At 42.1% G+C, this 23,253-nt stretch overlaps 1 protein-coding gene across 3 annotated transcripts in view; it reads right to left on the reverse strand.

Annotated features, from left to right (window-relative positions):
• LOC126416275 (E3 ubiquitin-protein ligase rnf8-like) overlaps positions 1 to 21,724 on the reverse strand; it is a 137,267-nt gene extending 115,543 nt beyond the window's left edge. Inside the window, exons 1-2 of one of the 3 annotated variants that reach the window (XM_050083912.1) lie at positions 21,427 to 21,724; positions 21,230 to 21,340 (exon numbers count right to left, since the gene is read on the reverse strand). In XM_050083912.1, the coding sequence (XP_049939869.1) occupies positions 21,230 to 21,340; positions 21,427 to 21,522 (207 nt within the window). In that variant the 5' untranslated portion in view covers positions 21,523 to 21,724. The remainder of the gene's footprint in view (positions 1 to 21,229; positions 21,341 to 21,426) is intronic. The other 2 variants (XM_050083913.1, XM_050083914.1) reach the window with 2 other exon arrangements.
• Between the last annotated feature and the right edge of the window lie 1,529 nt (positions 21,725 to 23,253).

Consider the following 23,253-nt stretch of genomic DNA (forward strand, 5'->3'; position numbering starts at 1 on the left):
TACCAGAGGTTACATGAGAACCATACCTGTCAACCCAGGGCTGCAACAAAATCACGCGTTACCCAGTCACCTGTTATGCATCAAATGCAAGTGTCGGCTTTCAGGAGTGCACAGGAAGGCAGAAGGAACAAAGAGAGATCCCAAATGCCAAAGGGGAGGAAGGGGAGGAGATGTAGAATGAAGAAAGTACGGAAAAACAGACGAGGGACTGTTCCAATGCCAGACTCCCAAACCTTCAGAAATGCATTCCTGAAAATATCCAAGACATGTTCCCCACGGGAGAGACAAAAGAATCGCAGGAGGATAGACATGCTGCACAGAAAGAGATGAGTTGCGGCAAGGTAGCCAAGTATGAATTCACCAACGAGCGATGAGCCCCCGTGGGGGGTGAGGTGATTCTCTGGTGTTGAGGAGGTGCAAATCGATGTCAGTAATGAGCTGCTCCATTAATCTGCCTCTGTTGGAGTTATGTGCAGCCCCACAAGTGTTCCTGAGCATTATAGTCTCCTAATAGTAAGATTGGTAGTGGTAGGTTATTTTCAAGACTCTTGGTGTCTTGTTGGATTGCTTTCAGTCTGGTGAGAGGTAAATGTTGTAAATTGTTACTATGGAAGGTATTGGTATCCATAATGCAACTGCTTTTATGTTTATATTTAGGGGAGCTTGTTAACTAAATACATCCGAATCTAGTAGTGTATAGACTCTTCCAAAACCTCTGCCTATATTTAAACAGTTCCTGTGGTGTGTTGTATTTTCTGATGATAAGGTGATAATCTTCAGGGAAATTTGTTTCCTGCAATGCAGTGGCTATCATAGAATGTGCTGTGGATAGTTGACGGAACTCAGCTACATGGTGATAACAGCTGTTGCAGCTCCATTCCAGTAGTGCTGTAATTCAATTTTCAAATTGTATATCATTGTTCCTGTATGACTACCACCTCAAGCTTTCATCTAAAGGCTAAGAACACATAGTTGTGTTCTTGTGTTCCACTCAAACTGTACAGCTTTCATAAAATCAGAGTCTACTATTACATCAACAGTAAGCAATATTTGCGTAGCTAAATATGATTTAGCTTAACATCCTGCATCTTTATTAACACCATTTGTGGAGGAAATGTTCACACCACATTCACTGCTTGGCAGACTATTGCAACTTGGCAGACTATCAAGAGGCTTGGTGCACTTAATCAAAACAAATTAAAATGGCTTGGCTCTGACGTGGTCTGTCTTTTCACAAGGACCCTAATCGTAGACTCCCTGGCACCAATTGCAATAAATTTCATGAAGATATCACAGCCTCATTCTGACAGGGTCTTTCCACAACATATTTTATGTTTAATAACAGACTGTTAGTATCACCATGGGAAACACTCTCTCACTTGGTGTCCTATCTTTATATGGAGGATTCCGAGGAAACAGCCCTGGAATTAGCAGTAATTAAATCAACTGTTGTGGCCCCATGGAGAGTATAAACTGATGGGAGTTTTTGTGCCATCACAACTTCATAAGAATATTAACTATCGGATTTTCTAGTTAAATGGACAAATGATGGTTCTCTGGGTCATTCAGTTTACCATAAGCCCACACAGATTTATATTTACAGTCTCAGAGTTATTGTCCATCACAAACCACCAGTGTGGTTGGTTGGTTTAAAGGGGAGGGGGGTGGGGGGGGGGGGGGTGGGGGGGGTGGGGTGGGGGGGAAGGGACCAAACTTCTAGGTCATCGGTTCCTTGTTCCTATTAAAACAATTCCACAAAAGGGAGACTAAGACAAACGAGACTTACGACACAAAGCTGAGAGAAAGGACATACCTCAAGAACGACAAAGGGCTACAAACACTACAATGGACAAAGTAGGACAAGAAAACCACAGAGACGCAAGAAACAGGTAGAAGGAACTAAAACAAGAGAGCAGAAGACCATGGCTGGCTGATCACGGGAATAAAAAGGGTAAGCCAGCCACTCTGCAACACATTAAAACCTCCAGCCTAAAAGCGCTAGGGGGGAGGACACAGAGGGACAAAAGATATGCGCTAAAACTTACATAGAATGATAAAACCCACCCTCAACATATAAAATGTAAAACTAAATCCGCCAACGAGGTGTTGTCTGCTAAAATTAATGGTAACAAGTCTAGTAAATGAAGATTTCATTGCAGGGCAGCCAAAGTAGGACTGCGCAACAGAATATGGGACACTGTCAATTGGGCGGTGCACCGACACTGAGGTGGGTCTCCATGGCGCAGGATATAGCCGTGGGTCGCCCAACCACGGCCAATGCAGAGCCGGCAAAGAACAACAGAGGCCCTGTGAGAGACATCCTGAAAGCCATGGGTTAACACAATCAGGCGGATGCAGTATTACTTGGTTTATGAGAATGTTTGTCTCAGTGCCACACTAATGCTTATTAATGAATATTTTGCTTATTAATGATAATATGGGGTATTCATCATAATTTGGATCTGGATTGAGGATTTCTTGGTGTAAGGAGGAAGTAGCATCTTATCTTGAATGAAGAGTGATCAACAATGTACAAGTAATTACAAGTGTGCCCCTGAGAACTGTGTTGGGAACCTTGCTGTTAATTTCATGTATTAGAGATCTGGCAGATGATATTAATAACTATGTGAACTTTAAATAGGTGCTTCAGTTATCTATAATAAATACTGTTTGAAAAGAGCTCCACACATATTTCTTCAGATTTTGATAAGATTTCAAAGTGATACATTTTAAATGTTGAGAAAAATTACACAGTGTGCTTCAGAAAAATTCAGTATCCTATGACTGCAACATTTAAATGAGTCACAATTAGAATAAAGCCACCAATGCAAATGCGAATACATGAGTCAGACAACTTGTAGAGATATGAAATGGAATGATCACATCTGCTCAACCATATGCAATACTTTGGTTCATTGGTTGATGCCATGAAAATACTACGAGTCTACAAAGGAGATGATACAGTTCACTCACAGTATCGTGAAACTATGGGAACTGAATACGAAGAATCCTAAGTTGGTTGTCTGTGGCGAATCAGAATGCTTGTTCATAATTTTCTATGTTTTGTACATTAAGTTATTTTGTTCTCTTGGGTTAGAATCCAAACACATCATGGCATTTTTTCAGAAAAATCAGAAATAAAACAAACAAGTAAGTTATAGCAATGATGAACACATAACTCGGGCTACACTACACATCTATCTATTATGGCAATTGTATTTTGCGTTGCAATTAGGTGGCTTTGAGAACTCACAAGCAAAATTTCAAATTTCACCCTAATCTAGGCTTTGGGCTAAATTTCAAGTCACTGTGTCAGCATATCTAGTTTTTTCCATTCCCCAAATAAATAAGAAAATCAGTAACAATCCTCAAAATTCAAAATAAGCAAATCAGTAAATGTTATTCTGACACACTCTATTTCGATAACATTCATAACTTCTGCCAAAAGAAATCATTAGACTCAATAATTACCATTGGCTACTGTACTGTTAGCTACAACAGGCAGCAGACAAGCTTCTGTGTTGCACATTTTAGCGATTTTGATCGAGATAAACTCACGCTGCAGTGTTCTACAGCACGCCAGTGTAGAAATGTGCACAGGAATCAGCCACGTGAAAAATCCATTCCATATGCATGTGTATTTACGTATAAAAGCCGACTTAAGAATTTTCCATTGTGTGAGACCACATGTACAATACCGTGTGCCAGTTTAAAGTTCTAGATTCACTTATTTTACTATTCACGTAGTTTCTGCATGGTTTCCACTATTTGTATCAGTCCCATTTGTATCGTGAAATTTCAAACATTCACAAGTGCCGTGATAAACTCATGCTGTTATTGTTAATTGTAGGCTTAGACTTATGAATGTTTTGGATACATGATTTATTTTGTACCAAATCAGTGTTTGTGGTCCACAATTCTGCCAAAGAACTCATCACCCTAGAACTTCATTGTGTATCAATGCAAAGAAACTTGTGTTTTTGAGAATTTTTGGAAACTACCATTATTCTTTGCATAACCTACAACCAATTTGCAACAAATTGGTGTTCGTGACTTAGTTACTGTAGCAGATTTTCTAGCTAACATGTTGTGTTATGCACAGTTTTCCCTTAAAGAGGATTAGCCCTATATATTATCTGCATTTATTGTAAATTAACTTTGTTTTTGAGTTTGCCAACAACTACAATTAACCTCAAAAGGTTTTAGGAAACTAGTACCTTTTACCAAAGGTTTCTGTGCGTGTTAATAGAAATCTCGTTATGTGCATTTCCTTCAATTCTTAGAGAGAATTAGCAGCTTTTTAGCTAAACAGATTGAAAGATAATCAGTAAGCTTAATTTGAAGTTATTTGTTCACTGCATTATGATACATTGCACCATCCAAAATGCAGCCCCACTGTGAATGCTGTTCCCAAACAGAGAATGAGTTGGGTGACGTTCATAAGCAGTTGGAAACCACTCTGACTACTGTCAAATGGTTGGCAGCTTCTGCGAATCAGCGTGTTGGAAGAGCTCCCGAGAGTCGTGTAACTGTGATACCTGTACCAGAAGCATCTTAAGTACTATCCTCTTACGTGGATCCTGTCTCCTTTGCAGAATGTATAGGCCATTACTTGTCCACTTGACTGCAAGTGGTACGTCAATGGTAGACCTAGACATCCTGTACAGGGTGCACAGAGACCAGGGAGGACTCAAGGCATTGTACCGATCTCCCTAACCAACAACTCTGAGGTGCTGTCTTTCGCTGAAACTGCAACTGGGCTGGTAGGACTCACTTCACCTGTTTTGGGTAAACCTGTTTTGTCCAGTGTCAGGATGTGGCAAACGCAAAAGGGTACGGTCTATTAATCATTGGCAGTTCAAATGTAACATAAGATACCCCTTATGCAGCAAGGGACAGGAAAGGTCATCAAGTGCACCCAGTGCTTATGGCAGGGAGCCTCATTAAACCTGCTGAAGAGGCTACTCCAGCAGACCTCAAGGGAACAGGGTGCAACCAACTGCAGATCATGGCACACGTTGGAACAAATGGTGCCTGTCATTTGGGTTCCGTGGTCATTCATGGGTCATTCCAGCAAGTGGTAGAGTAGGTTAGTAAGACTAGCCTTGGGCACTGAGTTTCAACGAAGCCCACAATTTGCAGGACTGTTCCCAGAACTGATTGTGGCCCTTTTATTCAGAGTCGAGTGGAAGGATTGAACCGGAGACTTCAAAAAAGTTCTGCAATAAGCTAGGCTGCAACATGGACTTGTGCCATAGGGTTGAGAACTGTAGGGTACCCCTAAATCGGTCAGGTGTGCACTAAATATCAGAGGTTGCTACTCATCGATAGCTGACTGTGTGTGGAGTGCACACAAGGACTGTTTTGATTAAGTGACTCTCCACCGAATCCACATAACTATAGCTGTAGGAAACCCAGAAGTATCAGTATAAGATCCAAAAAAATGCCTCACACAGGTGAGAGTATTAAAATCCTAGTAAACTGCCAAAGCATTTGCAAAAAAATGCAAGAGTTTGAAATGCTCTTGACAAGCAGCGAAGCTCATGTAATACGAAGTACAAAGCTGGCTGAAACCTGAAATTGATAGCAGTGTGATTTTTTTAAAGTGTATATTGAAAGGATAGGCAAATGGGAAATTGAGGTGGTGTGATAGTTACAGTACACAAGAAACCCAAACCCACCAACGAAACTGAAACTTCATGTGAGATCGATTGGCCAAGACTCAGTATCGGCTCAGTATGGGATTAAAATGATAATTGGATCCTTCTGTCGCAAACCTGAGTCATCTCCTGATCTAACCAAAAACTACTGAGAAAACCTCAGTCTCTGGTACGTATGTTCCCTAAGCATGCTGTAATCATAAGTGGAGACTTTAATCATGCAACAATTAAATTGGGAGAATTACAGTTTTGTTAGTAGTGGGTGTGGTAGGACATCCTGTGAAACTTCACTAACTGTCTAGAACAGATTGTTAAGAACTCCACTCATGATGGAAATATATTGGATGTAATAAGCAACAAATAGACATGACCTCTTTGAGAATGTCCACACTGAAACTGGTATCAGTGACTATGATGCAGTTGTGATAACAATGATTACTGAAGTAAAAACGACAACTACAAGCAGAAGGAACTATGCATTCAATAAAGAAGACACGTCGAGTTGCAGACAGGCGTGGCCAAAAGACACTTGTGCCTGTCTGCAACTTGATGTGTCTTCTTTACAGTAAGAAGCAATCCACATTTTCCTACATTGTTGATATTCCTACCTGGAGTTTCCATTATACATTCAAACAACTAGATAAAAAAAATCAATAGTCTCATATGTCAATGAGGAACTGGAAACTTTCAGCACAGGGCAGGAGCATTAAAGGAACTATGGCTGAAGTTTAAAACAATAGTTGTCCATGCACTACATAGATATGCACCCAGTGGAACAGTTCACAGTGGAGGGAACTTCCATAGTATACTGTCACTGCACAGAAACTTCTAAAGAAGCAGAGATTACTGCATAATAGGTATAAAATAAAGCGTAGGGCTGTAGATAGACGGCGAATGAAATGCCTTTGGCTGTCAAGAGAGCAATGTGTGTTGCCTTCAGCGACTATGGTAGCAGGATATTGCAAACTGGTCTTTCACAGAACCGAAAGGAAATCCAGTTCTATGTAAAGGCACCGAAGTTAAGTGTCTAGTTCCCAGTGAATGACAGAGGAACTGAAAAAAAAAGGATGATGAAATAAATACGTATTAGCATCAGTGGTGTTGAGAAATAGCTGAAATCAAAACTGAACAGAGCTCCAGGGTCTGATGGTATCCCTGTCAGATTCTATACTGAATTTGCAGCTGAGTTGGCCTCTTTTCTAACTATAATCTAGAGTAGCCCTGCCCAGTTCTTGGAAAAAGGCACATGTCATGCCCGACTACAAGAAGCTAGAATTCATCTACAAAACTACCATCTAATATCCTTGACATAGATTTGTTGTAGAATCTTAGAACATTTTCTGAGCTCAAACATAATGAGGTATCTTGAACAGAATGACCTCCTCAGTTCCAACCAGCATAGATTTCAAAAACATCAATCATGTGAAACCCAACTCACATTTTTCTCACAACATACTGAAAGCTTTGGATCACGGCAATTAGATAGATGCTGTATTTCCTGATCTCCAAAATGCATTTGACTCAGTACACTTGTAGTCAAATGGGTATTAACAGTAAAATCAGGGTTTTTGGAGATAATGCAGTCATCTATAATGAAGTCCCTCACAAGCGTCTTCTAATCGAACTAAGCGTCTATAGAAGTATAAGCTCTGTTGTGCTGTTCTTCTTCTTCTTCTTCTTCTTCTTCTTCTCCTCCTCTCTCTCTCTCTCTCTCTCTCTCTCTCTCTCTCTCTCTCTCTCTCTCTCTCTCTCTCTCTCTTTTTTTTTATTTATTTTATTTTTAGGACGCAAAAACAACTAGGGTCATATGCACCCATGTCAAAACTGTAGAACATGAAGACAAAGAGAGGAGTTAAAAACGACTACACGTCAAACTCAATTGATGGAAGAGAAGACATCTGAGAACAGGGACACGGAGAAAGGTCTATAAAATATGCCATGAAGAAATGGAGCAAAGGCCACTTAATTTTTAATTCCAGAATTAAAAATTAAGTGGCCTTTGCTACAAAGGATAAAACGTAAAAAGCGGTCAACAGCCAGTGCATCGTTCGCTAAAACAGCTGATAAGTCTCATGGCAAACACAAACGGGAACTTAAGCGGGTAAAAAAAAGAGCATTTCGTCAGGAAATAGTGGACAGTAAAAATTTGGCACAAAGTGGTGGGGGAGTGCCACTTAACAAATGGTGATGGCTACAAAGACAGTGCCCAATACGCAACATAGTTAAAATGATCTCCTCGTGGCATGAGGGCCAAGAGGAAGTCGTCCAAGCTGCTGGGATAGGCTTAATAACCCGGAGCTTTTTCCCATGAAGGCAGGACCAATGTGACACCACCACCTGACAGATGGCAACACAGAGATGAAGTGAGGGAGCGTAAGAACTAGCAGGCTGAGGTACAAGAACTGCAGCCTTGGCAGCAGCAGCAGCAACCTCGTTTCCTGTCAGACTGTTGTGACCAGGAACCCACTTAAACATAACAGTGTCTCCACCAAAGGTGAGCAAGTGACAGCTTTCCTGGGCCCACTGCACTAAGGGATGGATGGTGTGCAGCGCACAGAGGCTTTCAAGGCACTGAGTGTGTCTGAGTAGATGACGCAATTGAAAAGCCTGTGTCACCGGATATACAGCGTGGCCGGATCTGGGTGAAGAGCTCTGCTGTAAATACTGAGCAGTGGTCTGGAAGCCGATACCTGGTGCAAATGACAAAGGCACGGAAGGGCAACAGGCCAAAGATGTAAAGACGGTGGAAGAAACCAAATGTGCCACCAGAAATTCATACAAATGGTTTTGTCAGTGGAAACACGAAAGCCATTGTCGATGCTCCACGAGTAAAGACAATCAAGACATCACTGAAGACACCGCTCAATGAGACAGGTCCGTGGAGAATTGCAATAGATGGCAAAATCGTCAATGAAACGGGAGCTGGATATGCCTGGTGGGAAACAGGCCATTATAGGGTTAATGGCGACAGCAAAGAGGACGACACTGTCCTCAGGACAGAAGCCTGAGGCACACTGCTTTCCGGGATAAAGGTGTCCGACAAGGCAGAACCCACACGTACCTTGAAAACTCAACCTTTTATTAATTCCTGAAGGAAATGGGGCAGGCAGTCACAGAGGCCCCACGTGTAGAGAGTATGGAGGATACCAGTCCTCCAGCAGGAGTCATAGGCTTTCTCCAAATTGAACAACATGGCCACAGTCTGGGATATTCACAGAAAATCATTCATGACATGGGTGGACAAAGTGACGAGATGGTCAACTGCAGAACTGCAGAGATTTGAAAGACTTGAGCCACTATGCCACTTGAGCACGAATCATATGTTCCATCACCTTGCAAACACAGCTGGTGACAGAAATGGGGCAGTAGCTAGATGGAAGGTGTTTGTCCACATTGAGCTTAGATATGGGTACGACAGTGGCTTCATGCCAGCGTTTGGGAAACATGCCCTCTGTCCAGATGCGATTGTACATATTAAGCAGAAAAGTGCTTGCCCGCAAAAGAAAGGTGCTGCAACATCTGAATGTGAACAGCATCTGGCCCTGGGGCGGAGGATTGGGATGATTTGAGAGCATGATCTAGCTCCCTCACTATTCTGAGAAGAGAGGGCTATCACCCAAACCTCCTCCACTTGTTTCCGATGAAGGAAGGAAGGAGTGGGAGGAGCTCCAAATCTCCGCAAAATGGTGGCCAAAGCTGCCGGAGATAGCAGTAGGGTCCTCGATGACATTGTCTGATTCTGTCACGCCAGAAATTGGTGTCTGATTCTGTCACGCCGGAAATTGGGGAATGGGTCTTGGTACCAGGGAACCGTCGAAGGTTGGCCCACATTGTGGAAGAGGGAGTGAAACTGTTGAAAGAACTAGTGAATGAAAACCAGCTAGCTTTTTTGCTATTCTGAAGAATACAATGACACTGTGCACGCATCTGTTTATAATGAATGCAATTTGCCATCATAGAACGATGCTTAACAATGCAAAGAGCACGTCTCTGTGTGTGAATTGCATCATGGCACGTCTCAGTCCACCACGGGACCAGGACACAGTTTGGTAAAGAGGAAATGTGAGGAATGGAATGTTCTGCAGCCGTAAGGATAACGTTCATAAGATATTCTACTTGGTCATCACAACTGGGAGGAATGGAATGGAATGTTCTGCGGCCATAAGGATAACATTCGTAAGATATTCTACGTGGTCATCACAACTGGGGAAATGTTCATCAAAGGCCACCAGGGAGGAGTAAAGCCTCCAGTCAGCCTTAAGAACAGGGTGTATACGTGGACAAGGAAAAAAAATTCCCAGATACCCTGTTTAGAAAACATACTTTTTCCCGGGCGAAAATACACTTTTTCCATACTAAGTGACATTCAGTTTTCTGTAGATTTTTCCTTTGGAACTGTAAAACTTATCACTCCTTTGAATGATTAACGTTTTATACACTAGCGTAGAACTTCCCAGGAGAAAAACGGGGGAGAGAAGTTTTGGGGAGACTTTTGATGAAAAAAAAAAAGGAGAGATGTTTTGGAAAGACCTCTGATGTGCAGCAACATACACGCTGCATATTTTCGTATTACGAAAGTATAAATTCGAATTGCACCAAACACAGCACGTTAGCTTCCGGAGCTTTGAAATCGAGATTGCGATGTCCTTTTATAAGCCAGTCATATCTCATGCAACGTGATGTCGCCAGCCGATGACAGCAGATATTCAGAGCATAGGACACGCGATGTAGTCAGCCAATAGCAAGATCACTGCTATGTAGTGTGAATACACAAAGAGGAAAAGTTAATGGTTTACATTAACATACATAATATAGCTAAAAGAAAAGCTAAGCTTTCACATATAATATTGGTCTCGATGATTAATAAGCTACAAGAGAAGCTATGCTTTCACATATAATACTGATCTAGTTTGTGTGTGTTGTACTTTAAGACACATCACACAAATGTGCCAGTAAATTTAAAATAATATCATAAATGCCTCGTCTTCTACATGGCTGGTCCTCAAAGTGTTCAGTTTTAAACGCTCTGTGATTTAAGAAATTCATCCCACTTCCTCACAGTTAACATAATTCATCTTCTGTAAAAAGAAATTTACTTTGAAAGTAACGCTTTTCGAACCAGCGTTCGCAATACCATCCTGAGAAATAGGTTCAATTTACCAGTTGCCAGAGAGCGCCAGAAAACAGGCCTTATAGCGCGTGCGCAGCTGCAGTGGTGTAGGAAGCCCGCACGTTCATATGTGTAAAGCACTAAGAGAGCTTTCATTACGCCACAAAAGAAACAGGACATCAGAGGATACTCCAAGAGCATCGGAATTTTGTAAACCATACTGAAATGCATAATTTGGCTTGAAGTGCACACTGGTTTTTTCGAGATTCACAATGAAGTAGGTCCCATCTGATATTAAGCTTTTCAGTGTGGTTTTTGGTGTGTAAATTTTCTTGGAGTACCAATACTGTACTATGCCATATTTGGTTTTGTATTATGGCATAATGCCATACATGGCAAAAGATGAAAACGTGCACTTGAAATTCAGGGAACAGTTGGAACTAGCCAATACCGTGGAACGAAACACTTCGTTTCAAATAAATTGATTGCCTCAGCGGAAATATTAATAAAGCCAAATTTCTTTAGCAAACCGACAAAAATAACTTCATTGTTCTGCAAGGCGATTAATGCTTGACTGCTAACAATTTTTAAATAAAATAAAATCAGAAAACTGAAACTAATAATATATTTTTGCCTTCCATAATTACGTGAATGTATTATAATTCAACTGATAGCTCCCAGCCGCAGAAATCCATTTTGTTTTCATTTGAAGTGGGAGCTGTAAACGAAGATGAAATAGCAAAATCACTTAATGCAAACAGGGGTCAGGTGGAGACTAACCCCCTTTCCACTACAACTAAGAAAACTCTGCGAATGCGCGAATCTGGCAGCTAGGGTGCGCGAGAAAAATGTTTCTCGTTAGCATTTGGCTGCTTGCTGCTTACTGCCGATACAGCCAACAGCCACACTTCAAGTAGCGGGAGAAGGTATTGCTCATACGCAAGTCAACTGGGCATGCGCAAGAGCCTGCTGGCAACTGGTCAAACGAACCTAATGTAAACCGTTGTGACATAACGCTCATAGAAAGCAGGTTATTGCTACGAAGTACTACATAGTCTTTGCCCTAAGGCCTTTGACATACTTTTGCTGTTTGCAGACGCTTGTGCGTGCACGGTGTTTTGTTGTTGCAAAGAGCGCATTTCCTTTGCCACTAAAGTTTTTTTTTTTCCTCTCGTTCATATTTTATTGCTGCAGTATCATTCTCCAGTAGCAGGATACAGTAACATTCTTTGCAACAGAATCAATTTTTACCAGTCTAAATTACAAAAATTTAACTGAAAGCTAAAACAATGAAAAATTCCCGAAATTCTGAAAAATTCCAGCGTTTTTCCCGGTTTTCTCCCGGATGAAAAAATTCCCGGGTTTTTCCCGGATCGTATACACCCTGAAGAAGCTACCAAAGGGTGCGCATGTAGGTGGGGTAGGAGTCGGCAAACAGATAGCACATGGGAAATGGTTGCTTGAGTATGTGCCAGAGAGAAAAGACCACTCCAAACTATGGGCAAGCGGGGCTGTGCAGAAGGATATGTTCAAATGGGAATACGTACGCGAGGAGTCTGAAAGGAACATAGGTGCTCCTAGTTACGGCAGAAGAGGTTAAGTTAATTGAGAAGGTCAGCCAAGAGGACATCTCTCTGACAAGTTCTTGGAGAACCCCAAAGGGAATAGTGTGCATTAAAGTCACCGAGCAGTAGAAAGGAGTGAAGTACCCGCCCAATAAGCTGGAGGAAGTCTGCCCTGGTGACATTGAAAGATAGAAGGATGTAAATGGTACAAAGGGAAAAGGCCAAGTGAGGAAGGAAAAGGATAACTGCAACAGCTTGAAGACAGGTAGTCAGGCAAATGGGTTGACTATGAAAATCATCCCATACGAGCAGCATGACTCCCCCATGAGATGGATTGCTGACCTCTGGGGCAAGGTCAAAAAGGACTGGGAAGAAATGCAAAAGCTCAACGCAGTCGTGAGGACGCAATTTTGTTTTCTGACGGCAGAGAACAAGTGGACACTGCGATTTAAAGAGCAGCCGTAAATCCTCTTTGTTGGATCGAAGGAAGCTAACGTTGCATTGGAGGAGACTCATGACGATGAAAAAATGAAGGGATGTCACCTCGGCGGCTGCCAAGTGCCATACTGCAAAGGCTCGCTGCTACAGGGCATGGAGGCAGGAGGATCCTGCTCCATGAAGTTTACATAAGTGTCGGCTTTCTTCTGCTGTTGGCCTGCAGAGTCCAGTGCAGAAAAACAGTTGGTGGTGCGCACCGTCGACATGGAGGTCAGTTGGGCACGGGTTTCACGTGGCGACACCATCGAAGAGGATCTTCGAGTTGGCAAAGGGGAAGACATCTTTGAGCCCTTCCGGTTAGCAGAGGAAGACTCAGGTGTTGGTCGGCTAGAAGGATGTACGAAGTCCTCACAGGAGTATCCCTTTTGTCCTTTCCTGCCTGCCATTTGTGTAGCTAGTGACTTCTACCCATAGGGCGAGAGTATGATGGCTTGTTGCACAGCTGGATGAGGAGGCAGCAATGTTATCATGACACTAGGTGATTTCACAACCTCAGTGGTGAATCTGAGGTCACATGTCTGCATGGGCACGTCCTTTGTGGAGCCAGATGTAGCAAGAACAGAACCGTAAGTGCCAGACGGTAGAAAACAGGGTTCATGACTAGCCAGTAACTTGCGAGCGAGCAGGTAAGGTACTTTTTCCTTTACCCGGATCTCCTGGACAACCTGTTCTTCAAGATATGTGGGACAATCTCGAGAGGAGGACGCATGGTCGACATTGCAGTTAATACAGTGGGAAGGAGGAGGCAGACAATAGCTCTCGTGTGCATCCCTACCACAGGTTACAAACTTGGCTGGGTGTCATCGAGACATTCGTATGTGGTTGAAACGATGACACTGGTAGCAGCACATCAGGTTTGGAATGAACATTTGGACTGTGATAACTTCACAGCCCACTTTGATCATAGACGGAAGCACCACTCTGTCAAAGGTGAGAAAAAGAGAGTGTGTGGACACTTAAGCAGGCATCTACCTTTTTCAACACCTGATGGACGGGAATGACACCCTGATCAGAGAGGTATATTTGGATTTCCATCTAGCTAAGACAGTCGAACGATCTAGTATAAATAATACCACAAGAAGAATGCGGAGGTCTGTGGGCCTCGACATGAACAGGATAGCCGTGGAGAAGCGAAACGGCAAGCAGTTGTTGTGCTCGAGAATCAGAAGTAGTCTCCAAAGCAAAGTGCCATTCCGTAACCGAAAGCAGGATCTCACAGGGCCGGCAATTGCATCAACACCTTTCTGAATTAGAAACGGATTTACCATTGCAAAGGACTGGCCGTCTTCAGTACGTGGAACCACAAGGAACTGTGGTGAAGCTGGGAGGGTCTTTGAATCTGGAGGTTCATTCCATTTACATTTGGTAGACGTGGTCTGCAAAGATAATGATTGGCTCATTGCACGAAAATCCCCCACGATTGTCAGCATCTCCGATGATGTGCTCCTTCCAACTGGGGGCCCCCTTCACAAGGGGGCACTTCCCAGCCTCCACTCAGGAAACCAGGGTCGCCAATCCCATATCCAGCAACTGAATACTGAGCCTCTGGGGCCGGGGGGCAGGGGGGGGGGGGGGGTTGTAAACAGTCAAACAGCTGCACATCCATCCTGGATCGCTTAACAGCACATATCACTCCCCCCAAGGTACAGCTTGCCTCCTAAGATTACCTGAAGTCTATGACATGGATAAGTCAGCAGCATGATGGATCATTCATGTGATGTGATCCACCCATTCCTGGACACTGTCGTGGTGTTAGAACACAGGCAGCTGGCTGAACTGCATCCAGTTAGCCCTGCTGACCATCTGTTTCAGTGAGTTCTGTTGAAGCAATCCTCCGTCCAGTAGGTTAATGTGGAGTGGGAAGTGTTCACTGGGTCAGCAATACTTCCCACTGAACAGAGTTTGCAACGACTGGAGAGCTGAGAGATAGGTCAATGACTGAGAATGACTCAGCAGCAGCACAGAAATGATTGGAAGTACCAATGTTTAGGCTGCACAGGTCTTGGCACGTCATGAGGCTCTCCAAAACCCAACCCTGAGAGAAAGTGGAGGTTGAGCACCACAAGACATGATGATCATTGAAGTCCCCCAAGAGGAGAAATGGGTGGGGGAGTTGTTCCATAAGACTGGTGACAACCTGAGAGTCTACTGCATCAGACGGAGGTAAATACAAGGAGCAAGAATTTCAACTGCAACTGCTTGCACGTCAGTAGCTAAGGGGAGAGCAGATGAATGGTGTGTGTTATTTGCAAACACAGTAGTTCTTCCCTTGGCCCTTTCCCCAGCCAGGTCATTCTTGCAAAAGACTGTATAGCCCCATAGGACGAGGGCATCAGATGCTTTAAAATGGGTTTCCTGCTAACACAAGCATACTGGACATTCGTGTGTGAGGAGCTTCAGTTCCTCCACATGTGTCCTTAACCCATTATATTCCACTGAAGGATGGGAGCCATTTATCGTGGGGGTTGCACTTTCCTTCTGTCTTTCCACCTGGGAGGGGAACCTACTGCTTGTGGTGCTGCGCTTTGGGGCGAGATTCCTGCCCCAGTCCAACATCAAGATCCATTAGCTCTGATGAAGAATCAAGATATTTGTCTGAGAGTTTGACATTGGTGGACGGTTGACTTCCCAGTTCTGTCAATGGCTGATGCTTTTTCTGGGATATTTTGCCCTGAGTGGGCTTTGGGGCCACAACTGTGGCTGTGATAGTATCAGCAATGGATGGTGGAGCAGCCTGAAACTTTGGAGGAGCAGGGAGCTCCACAACAGTGGCAACCACATCCGTGTCCGAAGTCCTAGGTGGAGGTATGGGCAGGAGTGTGACTCTGGCAACCTCTGTTTGTGTAGCAGCATCAGTTTTAGGGACTGGCTGTTTAAGAAAAAGACACAAAGGAAGGAGGTTGCATGGCACTGTAGATTGTTTTGGCCTCTCCGTACAATTACAGGTTTTTATTTCCTATATCTTCCTTTCTTCAAGAAAGACACTGCAATCCCTTCTCCAGGCACAGTGATCCCCAGAGCAGTTGGCACACTTCACAGGAGATGAACAACCAACTCCTTCATGGGCAGGCTTCCCACAATTGCCACAAGTGGCTTCTCCCTTACATCCGAAGTGCTGGCACTTAAAACAGTGCCTAGAGTTTGGGAAATAAGGCTGCACTTTGAGGTGAAGTAAACCTGCCTCGACATGCTCTGGAAGTTTCGTGCTGTTGAACGTAAGTATGAGTGTCTGATTCCACTAGATTGCCATCTACCCTTTTCATTATATTTTGTACATAAACAATACCTTCTTGGGCCCACTCATTTTTCAGTTCTTCTCTGGGAAGGTCAACTACATCCCTGGAAGTCAAAATACCTTTGCTGTACCTCAAGGTCTTGAGCAGTTCTGTCTGTCTTGCATAATCCCCAGTTCTGTCTCTCTTGCATACTCTCAAAGACATCTAGCTTTTTGGAGGTTAACTGCTTGCTCGGAATTAGACGTTTCCACTAACAATGTTCCACTTAGCAAGTGCTTGACTGACTTTAAAGAGCCACAGATTCCCCCTAAGCCCTTTCGGATACAGGACGACACGAAACCTTTTCAAAACTACCCTCTTTCCGCTTGACTATTAAGGCAGCAGAATGTGCTCTGTCAATAAAAATACCACCACTCTGAATAAGTTTAGAATCAGGACTTGCTACATGGGCCCTCTTGTTTAACTGGGTGTTGGTACCCACCTGCGGTCTACCCTTTCCGCTGGAATAAGGAAGAGAAAATATCAAAATATCCATCTCGGTCCCAAGAGCAGCTAGGAAAATAGAAGTCACATAGACAGAGCCCCACATGCCTAGGTAAGCCTTATACAACTGAAGTGTGGCAGGTTCCCCAGAAGTTGCCCGCTAACGACTGTTGCACCTCCAAAACCATGCATCTCATCGGCACGCAGCTCACCTTAAGATTTAGGGGTTTTTATAGAGGTTTTTACCAACCTCGCAATCCAGGCAGTCAAGTCAGTCAAGAAACACAACGGGGTCGCCAAGCCCATACTCAGCAAATGAATGCTGAGCCCCCAAGCTCTGGAGTATTCTGGCACAGCACGGCATCATTAACAGATAAGATTAACGGATGACACCGAAAAGTTCGAAGAAGAGCAGCTCATTTTTTATTTCTATGACGCGTGTTGGAGTGGCAATCATTAAAGCATAAGGCATTTTTCGTTTTGGTGAGCTATTTTCACAAAATTTGAATCACAAACGTTCTTTTTCAAATGTAAAAATATTTAGTTGAGGACAATTTGCATACAGAGAAAAGACAATCTAATAAAATAAGAGAAATCAGAGTTTGTGCAGAAAGATTTAACTGTTCATTTTTCCAATGTGCTGCCCTGGAGTGGGACGGTAGAGAAATAGTATGGTGGTTCAATGAATCCTTTGCAAGGCACTCAACTGTGACTTGCGTAGTAGTCGTGTAGATGTTATCACAGAAGAGTACATGGAAGTGGAAAGCTAACTTATTTCACAAGAATAACAGGGAGTAAATGAGTTGTTAAGCCCGTTTGGAAGATCTCAGGTGTTTGAAAGAAACTGATGCCTTTTGTCATTCTCAACATACCTAGTACGACAGTAAATGCTTACAAACTAGCTGTACATTGATGAAGAATCAATATAGATTAAGGGAGGGTTGTCACTAAAAATTAATGTAAATCCAAGAATGAAATAAGTAAATTCTGCACAAACCAGATTACAGAAGCATGTCTTGTGATTTAATATTGGACAAGATAATTTTTGTAATTCTTGATAGTTTCCCAGGGGGCACGATATTTCATCATCTTTCAGGTTTGCATCCAGGACAGCAATACTTCATCTGTGTCCAAGCACATCTGTTTATACACTGATATGCAAAAATCAAATGACTGAAAGACAAAGTGTGGAGCAACATTTGCATGCTTCACAAATAAGACAGACAGCACAACAATGCCAATCATGCACAAAATTTATGCATCTCTAATAAAGCTAGCACATGTCAAGGCAAGCAAATTCACAGGCCTACAAGTTTGATGGTTAATTATTAAAATGGATGGTAGGTGCTGTAATACCAGGACGCAGAGACTCAGAAAAAAAATTTCGCTTGAGTGTAGACATGAAAAGAATGGTCTCCATAAACTGTTGAGATGGAAGCCTTTGTCTCAGCTGACCAGAATGTCCGCCAGTTGTATTACTGTAGCTTCCTTGACCACTGAATTCCAACAGACTGAAGCTGTGGCCTGTATTCCCATAACCCACGGAATGGCAAGTAGAAACATACAATGTTCAGCCAACACAAGATTGTCGGGTTTTATTTGGGGAAGTCAAGATACTGTGTGCACAGCCTCATCCTATTGGAATTAAGTGTCAAGGTTTTATTTACAACTTGTGCTGGTTGCCTTATCTTTGATCCATGCACACTTCACTTCACAGTGTATCTCTGAATCACATGCTTTAATCATTTCAGCATATAAATAGACACACCTACAACTGTGAATTCAATCAAGGACTCTCACTAAAGATGAAGGTACAGTTAACACCTGAGATCTTCAAAATTGAAGTTCCATATCGCTGTCCAGAATGTATACTTGAAAGTTACTGTTACAGTACCCATGTCATCACTGGATCAGGAAACTACTATGAAAAAGCATGATTCCTTACAGACAGGAAGAAAGAAGGGATTATCGATTTGTGACGATTCCAATGTAAATTTTTTAAAGTAATCTGACAAGGAATTCATCTAGACAAGTCAACAGCCACATATGATTCTGTGCCAGAAGCTACCTTACTTACATAGCTGACGATGGTAGTAAACAGTTGGATAATATATTCACAGGACAAGCAGAGGTTAAGCAAATGCATGCCCACCCTCCTCTCTGTCCCCATAGCAAATGGATTGTCAGATTGTAAAGAACATTTTGTCACATTACATAACTTAGTAATACGTACAGTCCCAAAACAGTCAAAACAATGAGGGTGATAAATGACCAAACAATGAAAGATTTGAAGGACAGCTTTAAAAATGTTGAGTGGGATGAAGTGTATAATGAGGCTGATACCAGCTCTAAACTCAACATATTAATGAATAAGTTTGTAACCATTTTTGAAAGTAATTCTTCCCAAAAAATTAATTATCCTAAGTTAAATGTTGAAGGAAAGTTTCAACAGAACATAAATACCTTTGGATTAAAGGAGACCGCTCACCAGATGCGTTACGCTGTGGATAGGCCATGTAATAATAAAGAAAATTTGCTAGCTCTGAGAGTAATTCTTTTTCAAGCAAAAGTAAAAAAAGAAAAAAAAGAAAACCTCTCGCTTCTGGCTACTCCAAAAGATAGTAAGTTTTCTTTCTTTATGTGTTGTTTTCATTCAGTGATTACCCTTAGTTAGATGCAATACTAGGAAGTCTTCAGATAGACCTCATATCATTACAGACATTAAAATATCTTCAAACAAATAAGAGGAACCCACCGACCAGCCAGAGAAAGTATAAATCCGAAAGCAGACCTACTTTCACATTATAATCATACTATAACATTTTAAACAAAGTTGTTGCAATTCACATACATGTTATCAGAAATTGAAGAGGAGGTGTGAAAAATTAAATCAATATGAAGTATTTTTAAAAGGGAAACAGGGAAAGAAGCATTACAAGATGACATCTACAAATGCAACCAACTCAAAGTAAACTATGCGCCGTAACACGACAAGACAACATCTACAAACACAACCAACTCATAAACTAAACTCGGCGCCATAATGAATTACATAACACAACACCCGTATGTCACGGGTCAAAGGGATAGGTGGGATCGGACACCTCCATTGACCCTTGATATGTTCTGTCACATAATTAGTTTATGGTAGTTTTCCTAGACATATTAAAGTATGTCATTTTGGCTCCCTATAAGAAAAGTGACTCCACAAATGTCAGTAACTACCAGTCAGTATAACTTCTTACATCACTTATCAAAATTTTTATGGTGGTTACCTGTAAGGTTCTTATCCACATGGGTAGTAATGAGATGCTTAATCACAGCTTATGTATCTCAAGCATTGCCGAGAAAGCTATTTATACTTTCGCTAAGCAAATAAGAAAAACTATAATGATTACATATAATCAATGGGAATCTGCTGTGATAAATCACAGGCATTTGATTGGGTTAATGATTATATTCTATTACACACATGAATATTTCATAGGATACATGGTTCAACGAGTGGGGTTTCGTTCCTATTTGAAAATGAGGTTGCTGAAACGTATACTATAGGATACTTCAGTAATACAAACAGGGATGACATAGGCTAGTCTCTTTGTGGGGAGAAATCACAATGGGCATCCCAAACAGTTCGATCAAGGGCCCATTGCTGTTGATGTTCAACCATTTTACTTTAATTAAGAGGCAAAATTGCAGATGATACAAGAATTATTTGCAAATGGATCAAGAAACATCCATACAGAAAACAGTAGCTTGTATGAAGTTTTTGTTGAAGACTGTACAGTGGAGTAGCATTAAACTTTGGAAATAAACATAGCTTACCCACATTTGCAGTGTCAAAATTAACGTGTACCATGAATGTAGTTCACCAATAAAAAATAATAAACAGTGTATAAATTTCTAGGTCCCTGGACTGCATATTAATGATATTTTAGATTGGAAAAAACTGTAGAACAGGCCTGATAAAACAATTCGATTCAGTTCCTTTTGCCATCAGAACTGCAGACATTGGCGACATAATAAACAATAAGTTTTTGATATCATTTCATTCACCGAACTCTTATTTTATAATACTTGGGTAACTTCTCTTGGGCAGAAAGAATTCATTGTACGAAAGAAAATAAATTAGAATTATTTGTAAAGATAACACATTTATATCTTTCTGACACTGTTTAAACAATTAGGAATATCAATCACAGCCACACAATACATTTATTCACAGAAGAAATAAGTTGTGATCATCAACAGTAGTTTCAGAGTAACAGAGAGGTTAACCAACGCCAGATGAAAAAATGATCTGCACTTCCCTTTGACGAATCTAACTATGCCACAAAAATAACTGAAATAGTTATAACACACTCTGATAACCTACCCATTGTAGTAAAATGGGAGACAACGCAGTTGCAATTTCAAATGTATATCATAAATTACCCGTGTGATACGGAGATCTTACCAAATGCAATGAAAGAAACGCGTATATAACGCTAACAATATTCCAATGTTGGACAACTGTATCGGTGTGTCCATAGCACCTCCGTTGAAGATACAGTTATATTAACAATTCAAACTGACAGGGTGGAAGAATGTGGTGAATCCTCCCAATCACTATGAGTAAACATAAAAATTCTCAGGTAAGAAACTATATTGTACGAATAACATTTGTACAGCTCATACCTCATCTGTGACACTCCACTGTTCGCCCGAGTACCGAAATGTACAATGTCGCCTTGACAGTGTTGGATCGGGAATGACGAAAGACGACTGTAATGATCTTCCAATAACAAACTGCAACAGTGAAAAACGATGTGATATAGAACAGTCGCAAGTTAAACACTGTGCACATACTAAATCAACAGCTCTATATTTCTCACTTCTTCGGTCGTAATATCTATCTTCGAAAAATTCTTATCTTCAACAGAATTGTTTAATAAGCTGGGCATCGTCCCACAGACTGCACGTTTCGCCATCCTACACAACACCCCACACAATACGCAGAGCAACAACTATTCAACACTGGTCAAACTCTGTATCTGACAGCCCCCAAAGATATTTTCTTTGTTGATGTTGCAACGAAAACAAAACAAAATTCTAGCATCTTTGGACAAAACACTAAATCCCCCGAATGACATGCCGGGTGGTTATAATTAAACTTTCCATATTTAAAACTGTATAACACGGAAACTAATTAGCGTACGAGTACCAAATTTGGTAGCATTAATGTCCGGGGTATGTGGAGCATGATTTCCATGCGGCGGAGCGCCACCGACCAGTTCCAACTATGGCCACCAGGTGCCGTAATCAGTCATCGTGATTCATAATCACACATACATGACCAGCCGCAGTACACTTGTTGACTGATTAACATGGGCTTGGGCAAAAGGAGCATGGCATTATTGGTGAAGCTCTATTACCAAAACAACAGTACTGCTGTAGCTACACTTCGAGAATATCGCCAGATGAAAGGATTATGGAAGGGTCCTCTTTCTGCACCTGCTGCGCGGAGCATGACGAAGAAGTTCGAATCAACTGGAGAACAGGGCGTCCCTCCAGGAAGAGGAAAACGACCGGTTGCACCAATGATGATTGGTAAAATCTTTGTTGCTATGGCAGACAACGCTATACTCAATTCGCGATTGTCAGGCAGTGCGCGTGTTGTGTCACGACAGTTGAACATCCCATGGTCCTCTGTACAGAAGGTGCTCTGAACCATTCTCAGAAGTTACCTGTACAAGATCCACATCGTACAGCAGCTTGCACCATAGGACGGACAGCGATGTGTTGACTTTGTTCTCCACTTTCTCGCAAAGAATGGAGATGACGAGAGCTGGCCCCAGACCATCCTGTGGGCAAACAGAAATAATTTTCCTCCGACAATTGAGGTGAACACACAGAATTGCCGAGGGTGGGGAGCTTCACCTTCAGTAACTGTGCATGAAATTCTTCTGTATGGTGAACACACCACCACATGGTATTGCTTCACGGCTATGTTCATCATTGGCCCGTTCATTTTTGAACAGGTTGGCGCTCAAGGACCAAAGACGTTCAGTGTGACAACCAGTGTTTTTTTTTTTTCAATGTGCTTCAACTGCACATCATACCCGCCCTACAGGAAAGAGACACATTGAACTCAACAGTTTTCATGCAACATGAGGCATCACTGCACATCCCTCGTGAATTTCACCTGCTTCTCCGAAACACATTTGGAAACGATCGAATTATCAGCCAATCACATAATCTCACTCCCTGTGATTTCTGGTTGTGGGCTACCTGAAGGACAGGGTTTTAACAGGAGAACATCCACACATGTGCTGATCTGAAATGCAGCATATCAAGAGAGGTAGCCAATATACCTATGGACATGCTTCGTTCTGCTGTGCGGAACGCAAACCTATGCTGTAAGATTCTTCTGGACACTGATGGGTGCCCTATTGAACCCCTTTTGTATCAGTAATGAAACTGGTATGTAATGGTTCAAATGGCTCTGAGCACTATGGGACTTAACTTCTGAGGTCATCAGTCCCCTAGAACTTAGAACTACTTAAACCTAACTAACCTAAGGACATCACACACATCCATAGACCCCCCAGAAATACTTAACGTGCACTTTTGTACTAGTTATCGTACTCTCTCAGCAGTATTTGAATGGACGTAATTTCTAACATATAGAGTAACGTTAGAGTTCTGAGAAATTAGTGTAC

Source organism: Schistocerca serialis, chromosome 8 (genome assembly GCF_023864345.2).
Source record: "Schistocerca serialis cubense isolate TAMUIC-IGC-003099 chromosome 8, iqSchSeri2.2, whole genome shotgun sequence".
Classification (NCBI taxonomy): Eukaryota; Metazoa; Arthropoda; class Insecta; order Orthoptera; family Acrididae; genus Schistocerca; species Schistocerca serialis.